Here is a 13,813-nt window from a genome sequence, read left to right as displayed (position 1 = left end):
CCCAGGCGACTTTCATGCCTAAAATGGGACTAGAACTCACTGTCTCCTGGTGATTGGCCCAAAGTCACCCAGGCGACTTTCATGCCTAAAATGGGACTAGAACTCACCGTCTCCTGGTGATTGACCCAAAGTCACCCACAAAGTTTTCCTGCCTAAAGTGGGACTAGAACTCACTGTCTCCTGGTGATTGACCCAAAGTCACCAAGCTGGCTTTTGTGCCTAAGATAGAACTAGAACTCACCCGTGTTCTGCTTTGAAGCCTGATGCAACAAACTGTCTCTCAGAGATGGACTTCAACTCCCAGAATTCCACAGCCAGTAATTAAATGGATCGCCAATTCCTACAATCCCCCATCCAGCATAGGTAGGCTTCAATGCCCCAAATTTCCCCAGCCAACAGATGGATGTCTTCTCCCAGAATTCCCCAGATAGTACAGAAGGACTTCAACTCCCCAATCAGTATACATTACAAAGCTCAATTCTTAGAACCCCCCCCACCATCCAGTATAGAGGGACTTCAATTCCCAGAATTCCCCAGCAAACCCAGACGGACTTCAACTCCCAGAATTCCCTCTCCAGCCTTACAGCAGGTTAAAAATATGAGTTGCACATTTATTACAGCAACTAATGGGGTATAAAAGCATCTTATACCAAAAGTTAAGATTAGATGATGGGTCCATTTGGGATCAAAAGGGGAAAATACAGGCTTCTGAGTGCCAACTTTGAAATCTGAATTTCCCTTTTTCGATTCTAAATAGCTCTGAAAAACTCCACTTCTGAATGTGCGCTCCTCCTGAACGATTTAACACAAGAAGTGGCAGGAGGAGAGCCGTTAAAGTCTACTAAAATTAGGAATCTGCGAATGCCTTTTCCAACTAACACAATTTATTCAAAAGCCACAGCCTTTGTAAGCTGCAATTTCCTTCTCCACTGTGGAAAAATGACTGGCTATGTAATGTCCTCTTGTTACCGCTATAAATTGAGATGCAGAAGAAGAGACAGCTGTGCTATCTCCTTGCTGATCTCTTGAAATATTAATTAAATCCAGCATGTATAAAGAGGCATCGAGGAGAAAAAAAAGAGAACCCTTGAACTGTTTATTAAAAAATAATAATAACAAAGTTTTCCAACTCTTCCTTCTATTAAAATAAATCTTGCATGGAGGAAAGGTTGTCCTCTGCAGGTTTTAGCCTCCTGCAAATAACATTTCTGATCATTTGCCGTTTGAATTTAGGTTCTCCTAATTTTGAAAGGTTTTGCATCAAATATAAGGGAAGTTTTGGGGCTAAAAGCAAGAATAAATTAACAAATTATGGTAAGCCAAACAGAATCAGTGATTCAAGATAACAATGCAGGGAATGTTATATAGCTTTGGGCACAAAACCTTTCTTTAATCCTTCTTCTGATAACTATCATTACCAAGAGTAAACTTTTGATAGCAATAGCAGTTAGACTTATATACCGCTTCATAGGGCTTTCAGCCCTCTCTAAGCGGTTTACAGAGTCAGCATATCGCCCCCAACAACAATCCGGGTCCTCATTTCACCCACCTCGGAAGGATGGAAGGCTGAGTCAACCTTTGAGCCGGTGAGATTTGAACAGCCGAACTGCAGAACTGTAGACAGCTGAAGTAGCCTGCAGTGCTGCATTTAACCCCTGCGCCACCTCGGCTCTTCTGCCTGATCATCCCAGGCAGGGTTTTTCTCAAATTTGACAACTTTTAAGATGAGTGGACTTCAACTCCCAGAATTCCTCAGCCAGCACAGGGGAATTCTGGGAGTTGAAGTCTACCCATCTTAAAGTTACCAATCTAAAGAAACACTAAGGGCAAAATGCCTCAAAACAATAAATTCCATTTTTAAAACCAATACAATTCTCAGATGTGCAAAAGGAAATTTGAAAAAAAAAAATTAACAAATAGATTTTTTGCTGATAATTGGGGACATTTCTATTGCTTTGTGCTCGATCACTTATATACCCCTGTTAAAAAAAAACTACAGGCATTCCTCTTTAACAATGCTAATTATGACCAGAAACTCTGTTGCTTAAAAGGTCGTCATTAATACAAAAAAACAATGAAACCCCAAAGTGACCATGTAACTTAGCAAGGTCAGCTCCAGAAATCCCACTGTCATGAAGCGAGGACCTCATGTCTCTACAACTTCAGTGAAATCAGCCATCAACAGGCACATAGAGATAAGCAACGTCTACATACCATTCACACAAGAAATTCAAATAGCTAAAAGATCACAACCTCTCTTTACCAGCAGTCTAAGGCAGCTGATAACTGGCATACGGCCCTTGCCCCCTCTCTGCCTCCGACATAGAGCCCCCATCAGACTCCAGGACTGGCCCGTGATCCTCCCCAACTTCCTCACTGTCAGAGTCTGTCACCAGCTCCGCTGGCCGAGGACTACCTGAATTTCTGTAAAATATCCAGCTGGAAGAGACAACCGTATTGACAAGAAGATTGATTGCAATCCAGCTTCTTGCCCCAGGTTGTAAGAATCTGCAATCCAGGTCCTGAGGCTTCATTATCAAATCTCAGATCCTATTCAAAATGGCCACCCTGGCCCGCCGGTGACTCACCTTGGTGGTGTCATCATGTGACCGCTGGTATCGCTTCCACCGGCATCCATAAATTCCCGTCAGGCATGACAAACACAACTGGGGCTCGTAATATTGCAGTGGCTGGTGTTTAACCATGCTCTCCCAGCTGGCTGCTTGCAAAGAATCAGATGTCCATCAGAGCTTGGCGAGAACCCTGCAGAAAGGAAGAAGAACTTGGTTAGGAGAAACATCTCATGAAGGTTCCACCATTTTTCATCTGTCAAAGGTCTCCAACCATAAAGATGGGAGGACTTCAACTCCCAGAATTCCCCAGCCAGCCAAGATGGACTTCGACTCCCAGAATTCTCCAGTCAAGATGGACTTCAACTCCCAGAATTCCCCAGCCAGCCAAGATGGAATTCAACTCCCATAATTCCCCAGCCAGCCAAGTTAGACTTCAGCTCCCAGAATTCCCCAGTCAGCCAAGATGGACTTCTACTCCCAGAATTCTCCAGCCAGTCAAGATGGACTTCAACTCCTAGAATTCCCCAGTCAAGATGGACTTCGACTCCCAGAATTCCCCAGCCAGTCAAGATGGACTTCAACTCCCAGAATTCTCCAGCCAGCCAAGATGGAATTCAACTCCCAATTCTCCAGCCAGCCAAGAGGGAATTCAACTCCCAGAATTCCCCAGCCAGCCAAGATGGACTTCAGCTCCCAGAATTCCCCAGCCAGCCAAGATAGACTTCAGCTCCCAGAATTCCCCAGCCAGCCAAGATGGACTTCAGCTCCCAGAATTCCCCAGTCAGCCAAGATAGAATTCAACTCCCAGAATTCTCCAGCCAGCCAAGATGGACTTCAACTCCCAGAATTCCCCAAGCCAGCCAAGATGGACTTCAACTCCCAGAATTCCCCAGCCAGCCAAGATGGACTTCAACTCTCAGAATTCCCCAGTCAGCCAAGATAGAATTCAACTCCCAGAATTCTCCAGCCAGCCAAGATGGACTTCAACTCCCAGAATTCCCCAAGCCAGCCAAGATGGACTTCAACTCCCAGAATTCCCCAGCCAGCCAAGATGGACTTCAACTCTCAGAATTCCCCAGTCAGCCAAGGTGGAATTCAACTTCCGTGGTCACGTCGCCAGCATGACTCAATGCCGAGCCGCATAGAACTCTGTGACTTTCCCACCCAAGTGATACCTATTTATCTACTCGCATTTGCGTGCTTTCCAACTTCTGGTTGGGCAGGAGCTGGAGCATGGAATGGGAACTCAGCCGTTGTGTTGTGCTTGGGTCTCGAACTTCGACTGTCAGCTTTGCAGTTAGAAAAATCAGGGTAAAGAGTCAAGGTGGCGCAGTGGTTAAATGCAGCACTGCAGGCTACTTCAGCTGACTACAGTTCTGCAGTTCGGCTGTTCAAATCTCACCGGCTCAGGGTTGACTCAGCCTTCCATCCTTCCGAGGTGGGTAAAATGAGGACCCGGATTGTTGTTGGGGGCAATATGCTGACTCTGTAAACCGCTTAGAGAGGCCTGAAAGCCCTATGAAGCGGTATATAAGTCTAACTGCTATTGCTAACTGCTAGGGTCTTTAACCACTGAGCCATCTCACCTCCTTGGCTTTCGAACCGCTAGGTGGGTAGGAGCTGGAGCAAGTGACGGGAGCTCACCCCGTCGGGCAGCGCTCGGGACTCAAATCTCGACTGTCAGATTTCCAGCTGACAAGCTCATCCTCTTTAACCCTTGAGCCATCAAGCTCTCCTGACACCTGTCGTACATCCACAAAAATGCTATGAACCACGAGTCCGTTCTTAATTCACTGCTCTCGTGTGAAAAATCGTTAGCAACTCACAGCTGCCGGGGAACTCCGATATTGGAACACTTAAATCCAGGAATATGTCAAAAGGTTAACTCATGGCAACGGGAGCGACATTTACAAAAACTGAGGCATTTCGTTACTCATCCAAGTTAACTTCTTCGCTCAAAATCAAATTTTGGGCAGTCAAAGAGTCATTAGAATGGATCAACTGTGCAGCAGCTGCCAAAAAAGCCAACACAGTTCTAGGCTGCATCAACAGAGGGAGAGAATCAAGATCACGTGAAGGGTTAATGCCATTTTATAAGGCCTTGGTAAGGCCACACTTGGAATATTTGCATCCAGTTTTGGCCGGCACGATGTAGAAAAGATGTGGAGACTCTGGAAAGAGTGCAGAGAAGAGCAAGAAAGAGGATTAGGGGACTGGAGACTAAAACAAATGAGGAACAGTTGCAGGAACTGGGTATGTCTAGTTGAATGAAAAGAAGGACTAGGGGAGACATGATAGCAGCCTTCCAATATCTCAGGGGTTGCCACAAAGAAGAGGGAGTCAAACTATTTTCCAAGGCACCTGAGGGCAGGACAAGAAGCAATGGATGGAAACTAATCAAGGAGAGAAGCAACTTAGAACCAAGGAGAAATTTCCCGACAGTTAAAACAATTAATCAGTGGAACGACTTGCCTCCAGAAATTGTAAATGCTCCAACACTGGAAGTCTTTAAGAAGACGTTGGACAACCATTTGTCTGAAGTGGTGTAGGGTTTCCTGCCTAGGCAGGGGGTTGGACTAGAAGACCTCCAAGGTCCCTTCCAACTCTGTTATTCTATTCTATTCTAAACTCTTGCCATATAGATCAGGGGGTCTGTCTCCAACCTTGGCAAATTTAAGACTGGTGGACTTCCACCAGTCTTAAAGTTGCCAAGGTTGGAGACCCCTGGTATAGAATGCAGGGGTTTCCCCCCCAAAAAAATGCAGTTAGATGACTGTAGGACACTAATGGCCATTAATGCAGATGGGTTGCAGATTCCTAGAAATGGGATAACGTGACCAGAGGGGTAGGAAGGTGGCCATCAGAATGAGACACATCCCTTGGCTCAGGGTCCATTGTATATTCAAACAGTTGTTAAGCGAGTGGTCATAAGTCGAGGACTACCTGTAGAGGCTTAAAGTCCTCTCCTAATCGTTTATGGTCTCCGAGGAGATGGGGAGGCGAGAGCTGTTAAGTGCAGAAACAGAGAGGATCTAATGTTTTCCCTTCCACGTTGGTGGACATGAATCGGCTGTGTTACAAACCACTTCCCACGTATCTCAAACCTCTCCAGTTCGGGGGAAGTGCGCTGAGCCCAGCTCCCTGCAGCTCTGGGAGGAAAGCTTATGAATGATTCAGGCCTCGGCTGGTGAGCATTACAGGCGCAGAAATAAAACAGGAAGCAGGACAGGGGGAAATGAATTATTCACCTTTTGCAATGGGCACCCAGGGAGGAGGAGGAGGGAGAGAGAGAGAGAATGAGAGAAACAGAGAAAGAGAGAGACGAGAGAAAGAGAAAGTATGTGTGTGAGAGAGGGACTATCAGAAAGAAAGTGAAAAAGAGGCAGGGAAAGTGAGTGAGAGAGAAAGAGACAGAGAAAGAGAGACAGGAAGAGTGAAAGAGACAGAAAGAGAGGGAAAAAGAGAGAGACACAGAGAGAGAGGGAGAGAGAGACAAAGAGAGGGGGGCAGAAAGTAAGGGAAAGAGGGAAAGAGAGAAAGACAATGAGATAAAGAGAAAGTGTGTGTGAGGGAGACAATGAGAAAGAGAAAGAGAGAAAGTGAGAGACAATGAGAAAGAGACAGTGTGAGAGAAAGAGACAGAGAAAGTGAGAGACAGAAAGAGTGAAAGAAACAGAGAAAAAGAGAAAGAGAGGAAAGAGGAAAAGAGGAAAAGACAGAGAAAGAGACAAAGAGAGAGAGAGAGAGAATGTAAGCGAGAGAGAGGGAAAGAGAGAGAGGGAGGAAGAGAGAGATAATGAGAAAATGAGAAAGTGTATCTGGGAGAGACAATGAGAAAGAGAGAGACAATGAGACCAAGTGAATGAGAGAGAAAGAGACAGAGAAAGTGAGAGACTCAAAGAGCAAAAGAGAGACAGAGAGAGGGGGAAAAGAGAGAGAAAGAGGGAAAGAGAGGGAGGGAGGAAGAGAGAAACAATGAGAGAAAGAGAGAGAGAGAGACAATGAGGAGACGTGAGAGAGAGAGAAAGAGACAGAGAAAGTGAGAGACTGAAAGAGCAAAAGAGAGACAGAGAGAGGGGGAAAAGAGAGAGAAAGAGGGAAAGAGAGAGAGGGAGGAAGAGAGAAACAATGAGAGAAAGAGAAAGAGAGAGAGAGAGAGACAATGAGGAGACGTGAGAGAGAAAGAGACAGAGAAAGTGAGAGACTGAAAGAGCAAAAGAGAGACAGAGAGAGGGGAAAAAGAGAGAGAAAGAGGGAAAGAGAGAGAGGGAGGAAGAGAGAAACAATGAGAGAAAGAGAGAGAGAGAGACAATGAGGAGACGTGAGAGAGAGAGAAAGAGACAGAGAAAGTGAGAGACTGAAAGAGCAAAAGAGAGACAGAGAGAGGGGGAAAAGAGAAAGAGGGAAAGAGAGAGAGGGAGGAAGAGAGAAACAATGAGAGAAAGAGAAAGAGAGAGAGAGAGAGACAATGAGGAGACGTGAGAGAGAGAGAAAGAGACAGAGAAAGTGAGAGACAGAAAGAGACAGACAGAGAGAGGGACAAAGAGAAAGACAAAAAAAGACAAAGAGAGAGAGACAGAGAAAAAGACAGAGAGAGAGAGATAAAGAGAGACAAAGGGAGGATAAGAGAAAAAGAGAGCAATCCAAAATCTCCCATTGGAGTAATCCATCTTCTCTTCCAAGAGACCCCCAGATTATTTTACCGTGTGGATATTGAAATACTTGAGGACTTGTCCAAGATGCAAGCTTTTCCCAACTGGGGAAGGCAGTAGAAGTATAGTCCTTGACCTATGACCCCAGTTCAGCCCAAAATGTCCATTGCTAAGCGAGACAGTCGTTAAGTGAGTTCTGCCCCCACTTTACGACTTTTCTTGCCTCAATTGCTAAGCGAATCACTGCACTTGTTAAGTTCGTATTAAGCCCTGGTGGCCGCAGGGGTTAGAATGCAGCATTGCAGGCTGACTTCTGCCCACCGCCGGGAGTTCGATCCTGACCGGCTCAAGTTCGACTCAGCCTTCCAACCTTCCGAGGTGGGAAAAATGAGGACCCAGATTTTTTGGGGGGAAAATATGCTGACTCTGTAAACCGCTTAGAGAGGGCTGGGAAGCACCGTGAAGCGGCATTAACGTCTTATTGCTAGCAAGCCTGTTGTTAAGTGAATCTTGCTTCCCCACTGAGTTTGCTGGTCAGAAGGTCACAAAAGGCGCTTACGCGACCCCGGGACCGTCATAAATATGAGTCAGTTGTCAAGCATGAAAATGTAACTCACGTAACCCTGGGGATGCTACAATGGGTGAAAAACGGTCGCAAATCACATTTTTCAGCGCCGTTGTAACTTCGAACCGTCACTAATTGGACTGCCGTAGGTCGAGGACTGGCTGCGCGTGTTTTTACAGCCACTGGACCAAAAGGAAAGGTTTTTTTTTTCTCTCTTGCCAAGTTTTGCTGTCTGGATCTTTTCCCTGTTAATGCCGCCTCTGGTTCGAAGCCAAAGACACTTGAGTTTGACGAGGCCGAGGAAACAAAGATTATTCTGGGTGCCAAAATAATCTCCGGGGTATTAATAGGATTCCCTGGAAAGGAATCCCAAGGAAATCCGCCTGGCTTCAACCAAGCTTGGTCATCATGGAAGGAAAGGAGGTGTGGAGGGACCTGGGACCCTGGTGGCAAATCTATGGCTCTCCGTGGGCACATCTGCCGTCACCAGCTGCTCTTCTGGTTTCCCGTGCGCACATGGCATGCCGGCCAGATAGTCTTTTTTGGATTGGTTTTCAGGCTTTTTTTTCAGGTCGTTTTTTGGTTGTTTTCAGGCCATTTCGGGGGTCAAAAACAGCCTTGAAAATAGACTGAAAACAGCCCAAAAATGGACTGAAAACAGCCAAAAAATGGACTGAAAACAGCCCAAAAATGGACTGGAAACAGCCAAAAATGGACTGAAAACAGCCAAAAAATGGACTGAAAACAGCCAAAAAATGGACTGGAAACAGCCCAAAGAATGGACTGGAAACAGCCAAAAATGGACTGAAAACAGCCAAAAATGGACTGAAAACGGCCAAAAATGGACTGAAAACAGCCAAAATATGGATTAAAAACAGCCCAAAAATGGACTGAAAACAGCCCTGAAAATAGACTGAAAACAGCCAAAAGATGGACTGAAAACAGCCCTAAAAATGGACTGAAAACAGCCCTAAAAATGGACTGAAAACAGCCAAAAATGGACTGAAAACGGCCAAAAATGGACTGAAAACAGCCCTAAAAATGGACTGAAAACAGCCAAAATATGGATTGAAAACAGCCCAAAAATGGACTGAAAACAGCCCTGAAAATAGACTGAAAACAGCCAAAATATGGATTGAAAACAGCCCAAAAATGGACTGAAAACAGCCCTGAAAATAGACTGAAAACAGCCAAAAAATGGACTGAAAACAGCCCTAAAAATGGACTGAAAACAGCCCTAAAAATGGACTGAAAACAGCCAAAAATGGACTGAAAACGGCCAAAAATGGACTGAAAACAGCCAAAATATGGACTGGAAACAGCAATAGCAATAGCAATAGCAGTAGACTTATATACCGCTTCATAGGGCTTTCAGCCCTCTCTAAGCGGTTTACAGAGAGTCAGCATATTGCCCCCAACAATCTGGGTCCTCATTTTACCCACCTCGGAAGGATGGAAGGCTGAGTCAACCCTGAGCCGGTGAGATTTGAACCGCTGAACTGCTGATCTAGCAGTAGCCTGCAGTGCTGCATTTAACCACTGTGCCACCTCGGCCCAAAGAATGGACTAAAAACAGCCAAAAATGGACTGAAAACAGCCCTAAAAATGGACTGAAAACAGCCAAAAACAGCTGGCTGGAGAATTCTGGGAGTTGAAGTCCACAAGTCTTAAAGTTGCCAAGTTTGGGAACCACTGCTCCATGCTGTCCTTCTCTTGTCCCATTGAGAAATGCCCTGGGTAACATTACGCTTCTCTCGGCCTGAGATTTCGGATCTGGCTACTGCCGGAGGCTTCGGGAAAAGGATCGGGAAAGAGTCATCACTCAGCAATAGGAAAAAAAACTCTTTGGCAGGATCCATAATTCAATCTGCAGCCAATTCCACTAGAACTCACCGTCTCCTGGTGACTGGCCTAAAGTCACCCAGCTGGCTTTCATGGCTAAGACGGGACTAGAACTCACCATCTCCAGGTAATTGGCCCAAAGTCACCCAGCCAGCTTTCATATTCACCGTGGGACTAGAACTCCCAGTCTCCTGGTGATTGACCTAAAGTCACTCAGCTGGCTTTCATGGCTAAGGCGGGACTAGAGCTTCCAATCTCCTGGTGATTGGCCTGAAGTCACCCAGTCAGCTTTCATATTCATGTGGGACTAGAACTCCCAGTCTCCTGGTGATTGCCTAAAGTCACCCAGCTGGCTTTCATGGCTAAGGCGGGACTAGAACTTCCAATCTCCTGGTGATTGGCCTGAAGTCACCCAGTCAGCTTTCATATTCATGTGGGACTAGAACTCCCAGTCTCCTGGTGATTGCCTAAAGTCATCCAGCTGGCTTTCATGGCTAAGGCGGGACTAGAACTCACCATCTCCAGGTAATTGGCCCGAAGTAACCCAGCCAGCTTTCATATTCACAGTGGGACTAGAACTCCCAGTCTCCTGGTGATTGGCCTAAAGTCACCCAGCTGGCTTTCATGGCTAAGGCGGGACTAGAACTCACCATCTCCAGGTAATTGGCCCGAAGTCACCCAGCCAGCTTTCATATTCACCGTGGGACTAGAACTCCCAGTCTCCTGGTGACTGGCCTAAAGTCACCCAGCTGGATTTTCATGCCTAAGGCGGGACTACAACTCACCATCTCCTGGTGATTGGCCCGAAGTCACCCAGCCAGCTTTCACGCCCAAGCTGGGACTAGAATTCACCCTCTCCTGGTTTCTATCTCAGCACCTTAGACCCACTGCAATAGGACAGGTAGTCCTCAGCTTATGAAAGCTGGGCCCTAGATTTCTGTTGTTAAGCAAGGCAGTTGTTAAATGAATTTGGCCTCATTTTTATAATCTTTCTCGGGAGATTTTTATGCCTTTTTTTGGACACAGCCACTGCGAATCCTGTGGCCATTCAGCAACCCCGTAACACGTCATAAATACAAGCGGTTTGCCAAGTGCCCCAATTTTGATCATGTGACCCTGAGGATGCTACAACAGGTTGTAAGTCACTTTTTATTTTCGGGGGCATGTTGACTTAGCGAATGATGGCAGATTGAAAGTAACCTTGATAGTTTTCAAAACGTCTTCATGTGAGCACAAGCAAATGACGTTACTCTATATTTACACAATCTCTCTTTCTCCCCAGTAAATGAATCAACGTTTTAAGCCCCAGGCGAGTCAGAGAAAGTTTGGAGCTGTTTAAAAAAAAAAAGCAGGCTAAAATCCAAAATCTCTTAAGGAAAAACAATCCCAGCAAATTAATGTTTGAGACCAATTGGCCTCCAATTAGCCAGATGTGCTTTGCATGAGTAACCATGACATTTTTTTTTGCAAAATACACACAAACACACTCACCCCAAATCCTATCTGTAGAGCCCATTAAAGGGGAAGATAATTGCAGCAAGAAACACATTTGTGGTTGTTATGAACTCATTAGGAAACAAAACAAAACAAAAAAATTCCTGCTTCCTATCTGACACGCTGGAGAATAAAAAATCAGGATTCCCAAAAGTAAATCTTGTTTGCAAGCTACAGCCGTGGCTACGGCGCCGACAATAAAACCCAATTTAATGCTTACAAAGTTGAAGACCGGTAAAAGATAAAGAGAGCCGGTGATTTAAAAAAAAAAAAAAAGAATAATTAAAAGGAATGAAGAGAGAATAAACATTTGCACTAAAATGTCAAGTTATTTCAGCACGAATGCCTAAAGGAGAGCCACAGAGAACAACATTTCCCATAATGCCTGAGAGCACCAGAGGGAATTATGGGAAAATTAACACATTCCCCAGGCATTTATAGATTTACAGGTGGTCCTCGACTTACAACAGTTTGTTTAGTGACTGACGTCACTGAAAAAAGCGAGTTGTGACCGTTTTTCACACTTATGACCTTTGTAGAAGAAGGGAAGAGAAGGAGAAGAGAAGGAAAAAGGAAAGAAGAGGAAGGGAAGAAGGAGAGGAAGAGAAGAAAGAAGGGAGGATGAGAAGAGGAAAAGAAGAAAAAAAGGACAAGAAGGAGGAGGAGGAGGAAGGGAAGAAGGAAAGAGGAAGAGAAGAAGAAAATGGGAGGAGGAGAAAGGAAGAGAAGAGGATAAGAAGGAGGAGGAGGAGAAGAGGAGGAAGGGAAGAAGGAAAGAGGAAGAGAAGAGGAAAAGGGGGAGGAGGAGGAGGAGGAAGAAAAGAAAAACAGAGACACACAGAGAGACAGAGGAGGAGGAGAGAGGAAGAGAAGAAAAAAGAAAGAGAAACAGAGAGAGAGGGAGGAGGAGGAGAGAGGAAGAAAAGAAACAGAGAGAGAGAGGGAGGAGGAGGAGAGAGGAAGAAAAGAAACAGAGAGAGAGAGAGGAGGAGGAGGAGAGAGGAAGGGCAGAAAAAAGAGAGACAGAGGGAGAGAGACAGAGGAGGAGGAGGAGGAGGAGGAGGAGGAGGAGGAAAGAGCAACAGAGAGAGAGAGACAGAGGAGGAGAGAGGAAGAAAAGAACAGAGAGAGAGAGAGACGGAGGAGGAGTAGAGAGGAAGGGAAGAAAAAAGAGGAAGGGAAGAAAAAAGAGAGAGACAGGGAGAGAGAGACAGAGGAGGAGAGAGGAAGAGAAGGAAAAAAAGAGAGAGAGACAGAAAGACAGAGGAGGAGGACGAGGAGAGAGGAAGAAAAGAAAAAAAAAGAGAGAGACGGAGAAGGAGGAGTAGTAGAGAGGAAGGGAAGAAAAAAGAGAGACGGAGAGAGAGAGAGAGAGAGAGAGAGAGACCGAGGAGGAGTAGAGAGGAATGGAAGAAAAAAGAGAGAGACGGAGAGAGAGAGAGAGAGAGAGAGACGGAGAAGGAGTAGTAGAGAGGAAGGGAAGAAAAAAGAGAGACGGGGAGAGAGAGAGAGACAGAGGAGGAGGAGAAAGAGAAGAAAAAAAGAGAGAGAGACAGAGAGACAGAGGAGGAGGAGGAGAGAGGAAGAAAAGAAAAAAAGAGAGAGACGGAGAAGGAGGAGGAATAGAGAGGAAGGGAAGAAAAAAGAGAGAGACAGACAGAGACAGAGACACACACACACACACACACAGAGAGAGAGAGAGAGAGAGAGAGAGACGGAGAAGGAGTAGGAGTAGAGAGGAAGGGAAGAAAAAAGAGAGACGGGGAGAGAGAGACAGAGGAGGAGGAGAAAGAGAAGAAAAAAAGAGAGAGAGACAGAGAGACAGAGAGACAGAGGAGGAGGAGGAGAGAGGAAGAAAAGAAAAAAAGAGAGAGACGGAGAAGGAGGAGGAATAGAGAGGAAGGGAAGAAAAAAGAGAGAGACAGACAGAGACAGAGACACACACACACACAGAGAGAGAGAGAGAGAGAGAGAGAGAGAGAGAGACGGAGGAGGAGGAGGAGGAGGAGATGCCAACTACATCGCCCAAAATTCTGCTGCTAAATTTAAACCGTGGTGTGGTTCTGGGGGGGACCAGGGAGTAGCCAAAACCGGCCCTTTTAGTCTACTACAAAGTCCACAATTTCTGCCGACAAGCAAACTCCTTTGAAAACCGATCGTGAATGAAAGAGAAGGGAGCAACTTTTCTGCCTCGGCCTAAACCAGAAAAAAATCCCTTCTTTTTAAATTTTTATTATTTTTTTGTGGTTCCCCTTTGGAATTTTCTGGGTGCGGCTGTAGGAAAAACAGGAGCCTGGGCGAAACCCAGATTCCAGCATCAGCCTGAGCAAACATCGACACTGTAAGGCAGTGTTTCTCAACCTTGGCAACTTGAAGATGTCCGGACTTCAACTCCCAGAATTCCCCAGCCAGCATTCGCTGGCTGGGGAATTCTGGGAGTTGAAATCCGGACATCTTCAAGTTGCCAAGGTTGAGAAACACTGTTGTAAGGGGATGATTCAATCATGTCGGCCATGAATGAAAGGGCATCCACGCGACTGTGGAAAAGCAGCAATGGTCGTAAGGGTGAGGAATGGTCGTAAGGGTGAAGAACGGTCGTACGTCCCCTTTTTTCAGTGCCGTGGTAATTTCGAACGGTCACTAAATGAACTGTTGTAAGTTCGAGGACTGCCTGTCAAGGAAAATCT

General features: G+C 45.8%; 1 protein-coding gene across 1 annotated transcript in view; it reads right to left on the bottom strand.

The window, feature by feature from the left end:
• The window catches only part of LOC148044261 (glycerophosphodiester phosphodiesterase 2-like), a gene marked incomplete in the record, with an annotated part of 159,072 nt that overhangs the window by 106,475 nt on the left and 38,784 nt on the right, over positions 1 to 13,813 (bottom strand). The window contains 1 exon segment of the mRNA XM_087720973.1: positions 2,589 to 2,763. Within this exon segment, the coding sequence (XP_087577099.1) occupies positions 2,589 to 2,705 (117 nt within the window).

The sequence above is a fragment of the Thamnophis sirtalis genome, unplaced genomic scaffold, assembly GCF_051295495.1.
Source record: "Thamnophis sirtalis isolate CommonGarterSnake01/CBP01778 unplaced genomic scaffold, rThaSir2_p1.2 scaffold_8, whole genome shotgun sequence".
In the NCBI taxonomy this organism is placed as follows: domain Eukaryota; kingdom Metazoa; phylum Chordata; class Lepidosauria; order Squamata; family Natricidae; genus Thamnophis; species Thamnophis sirtalis.
This window is presented reverse-complemented; position numbering and strand designations above follow the sequence as displayed.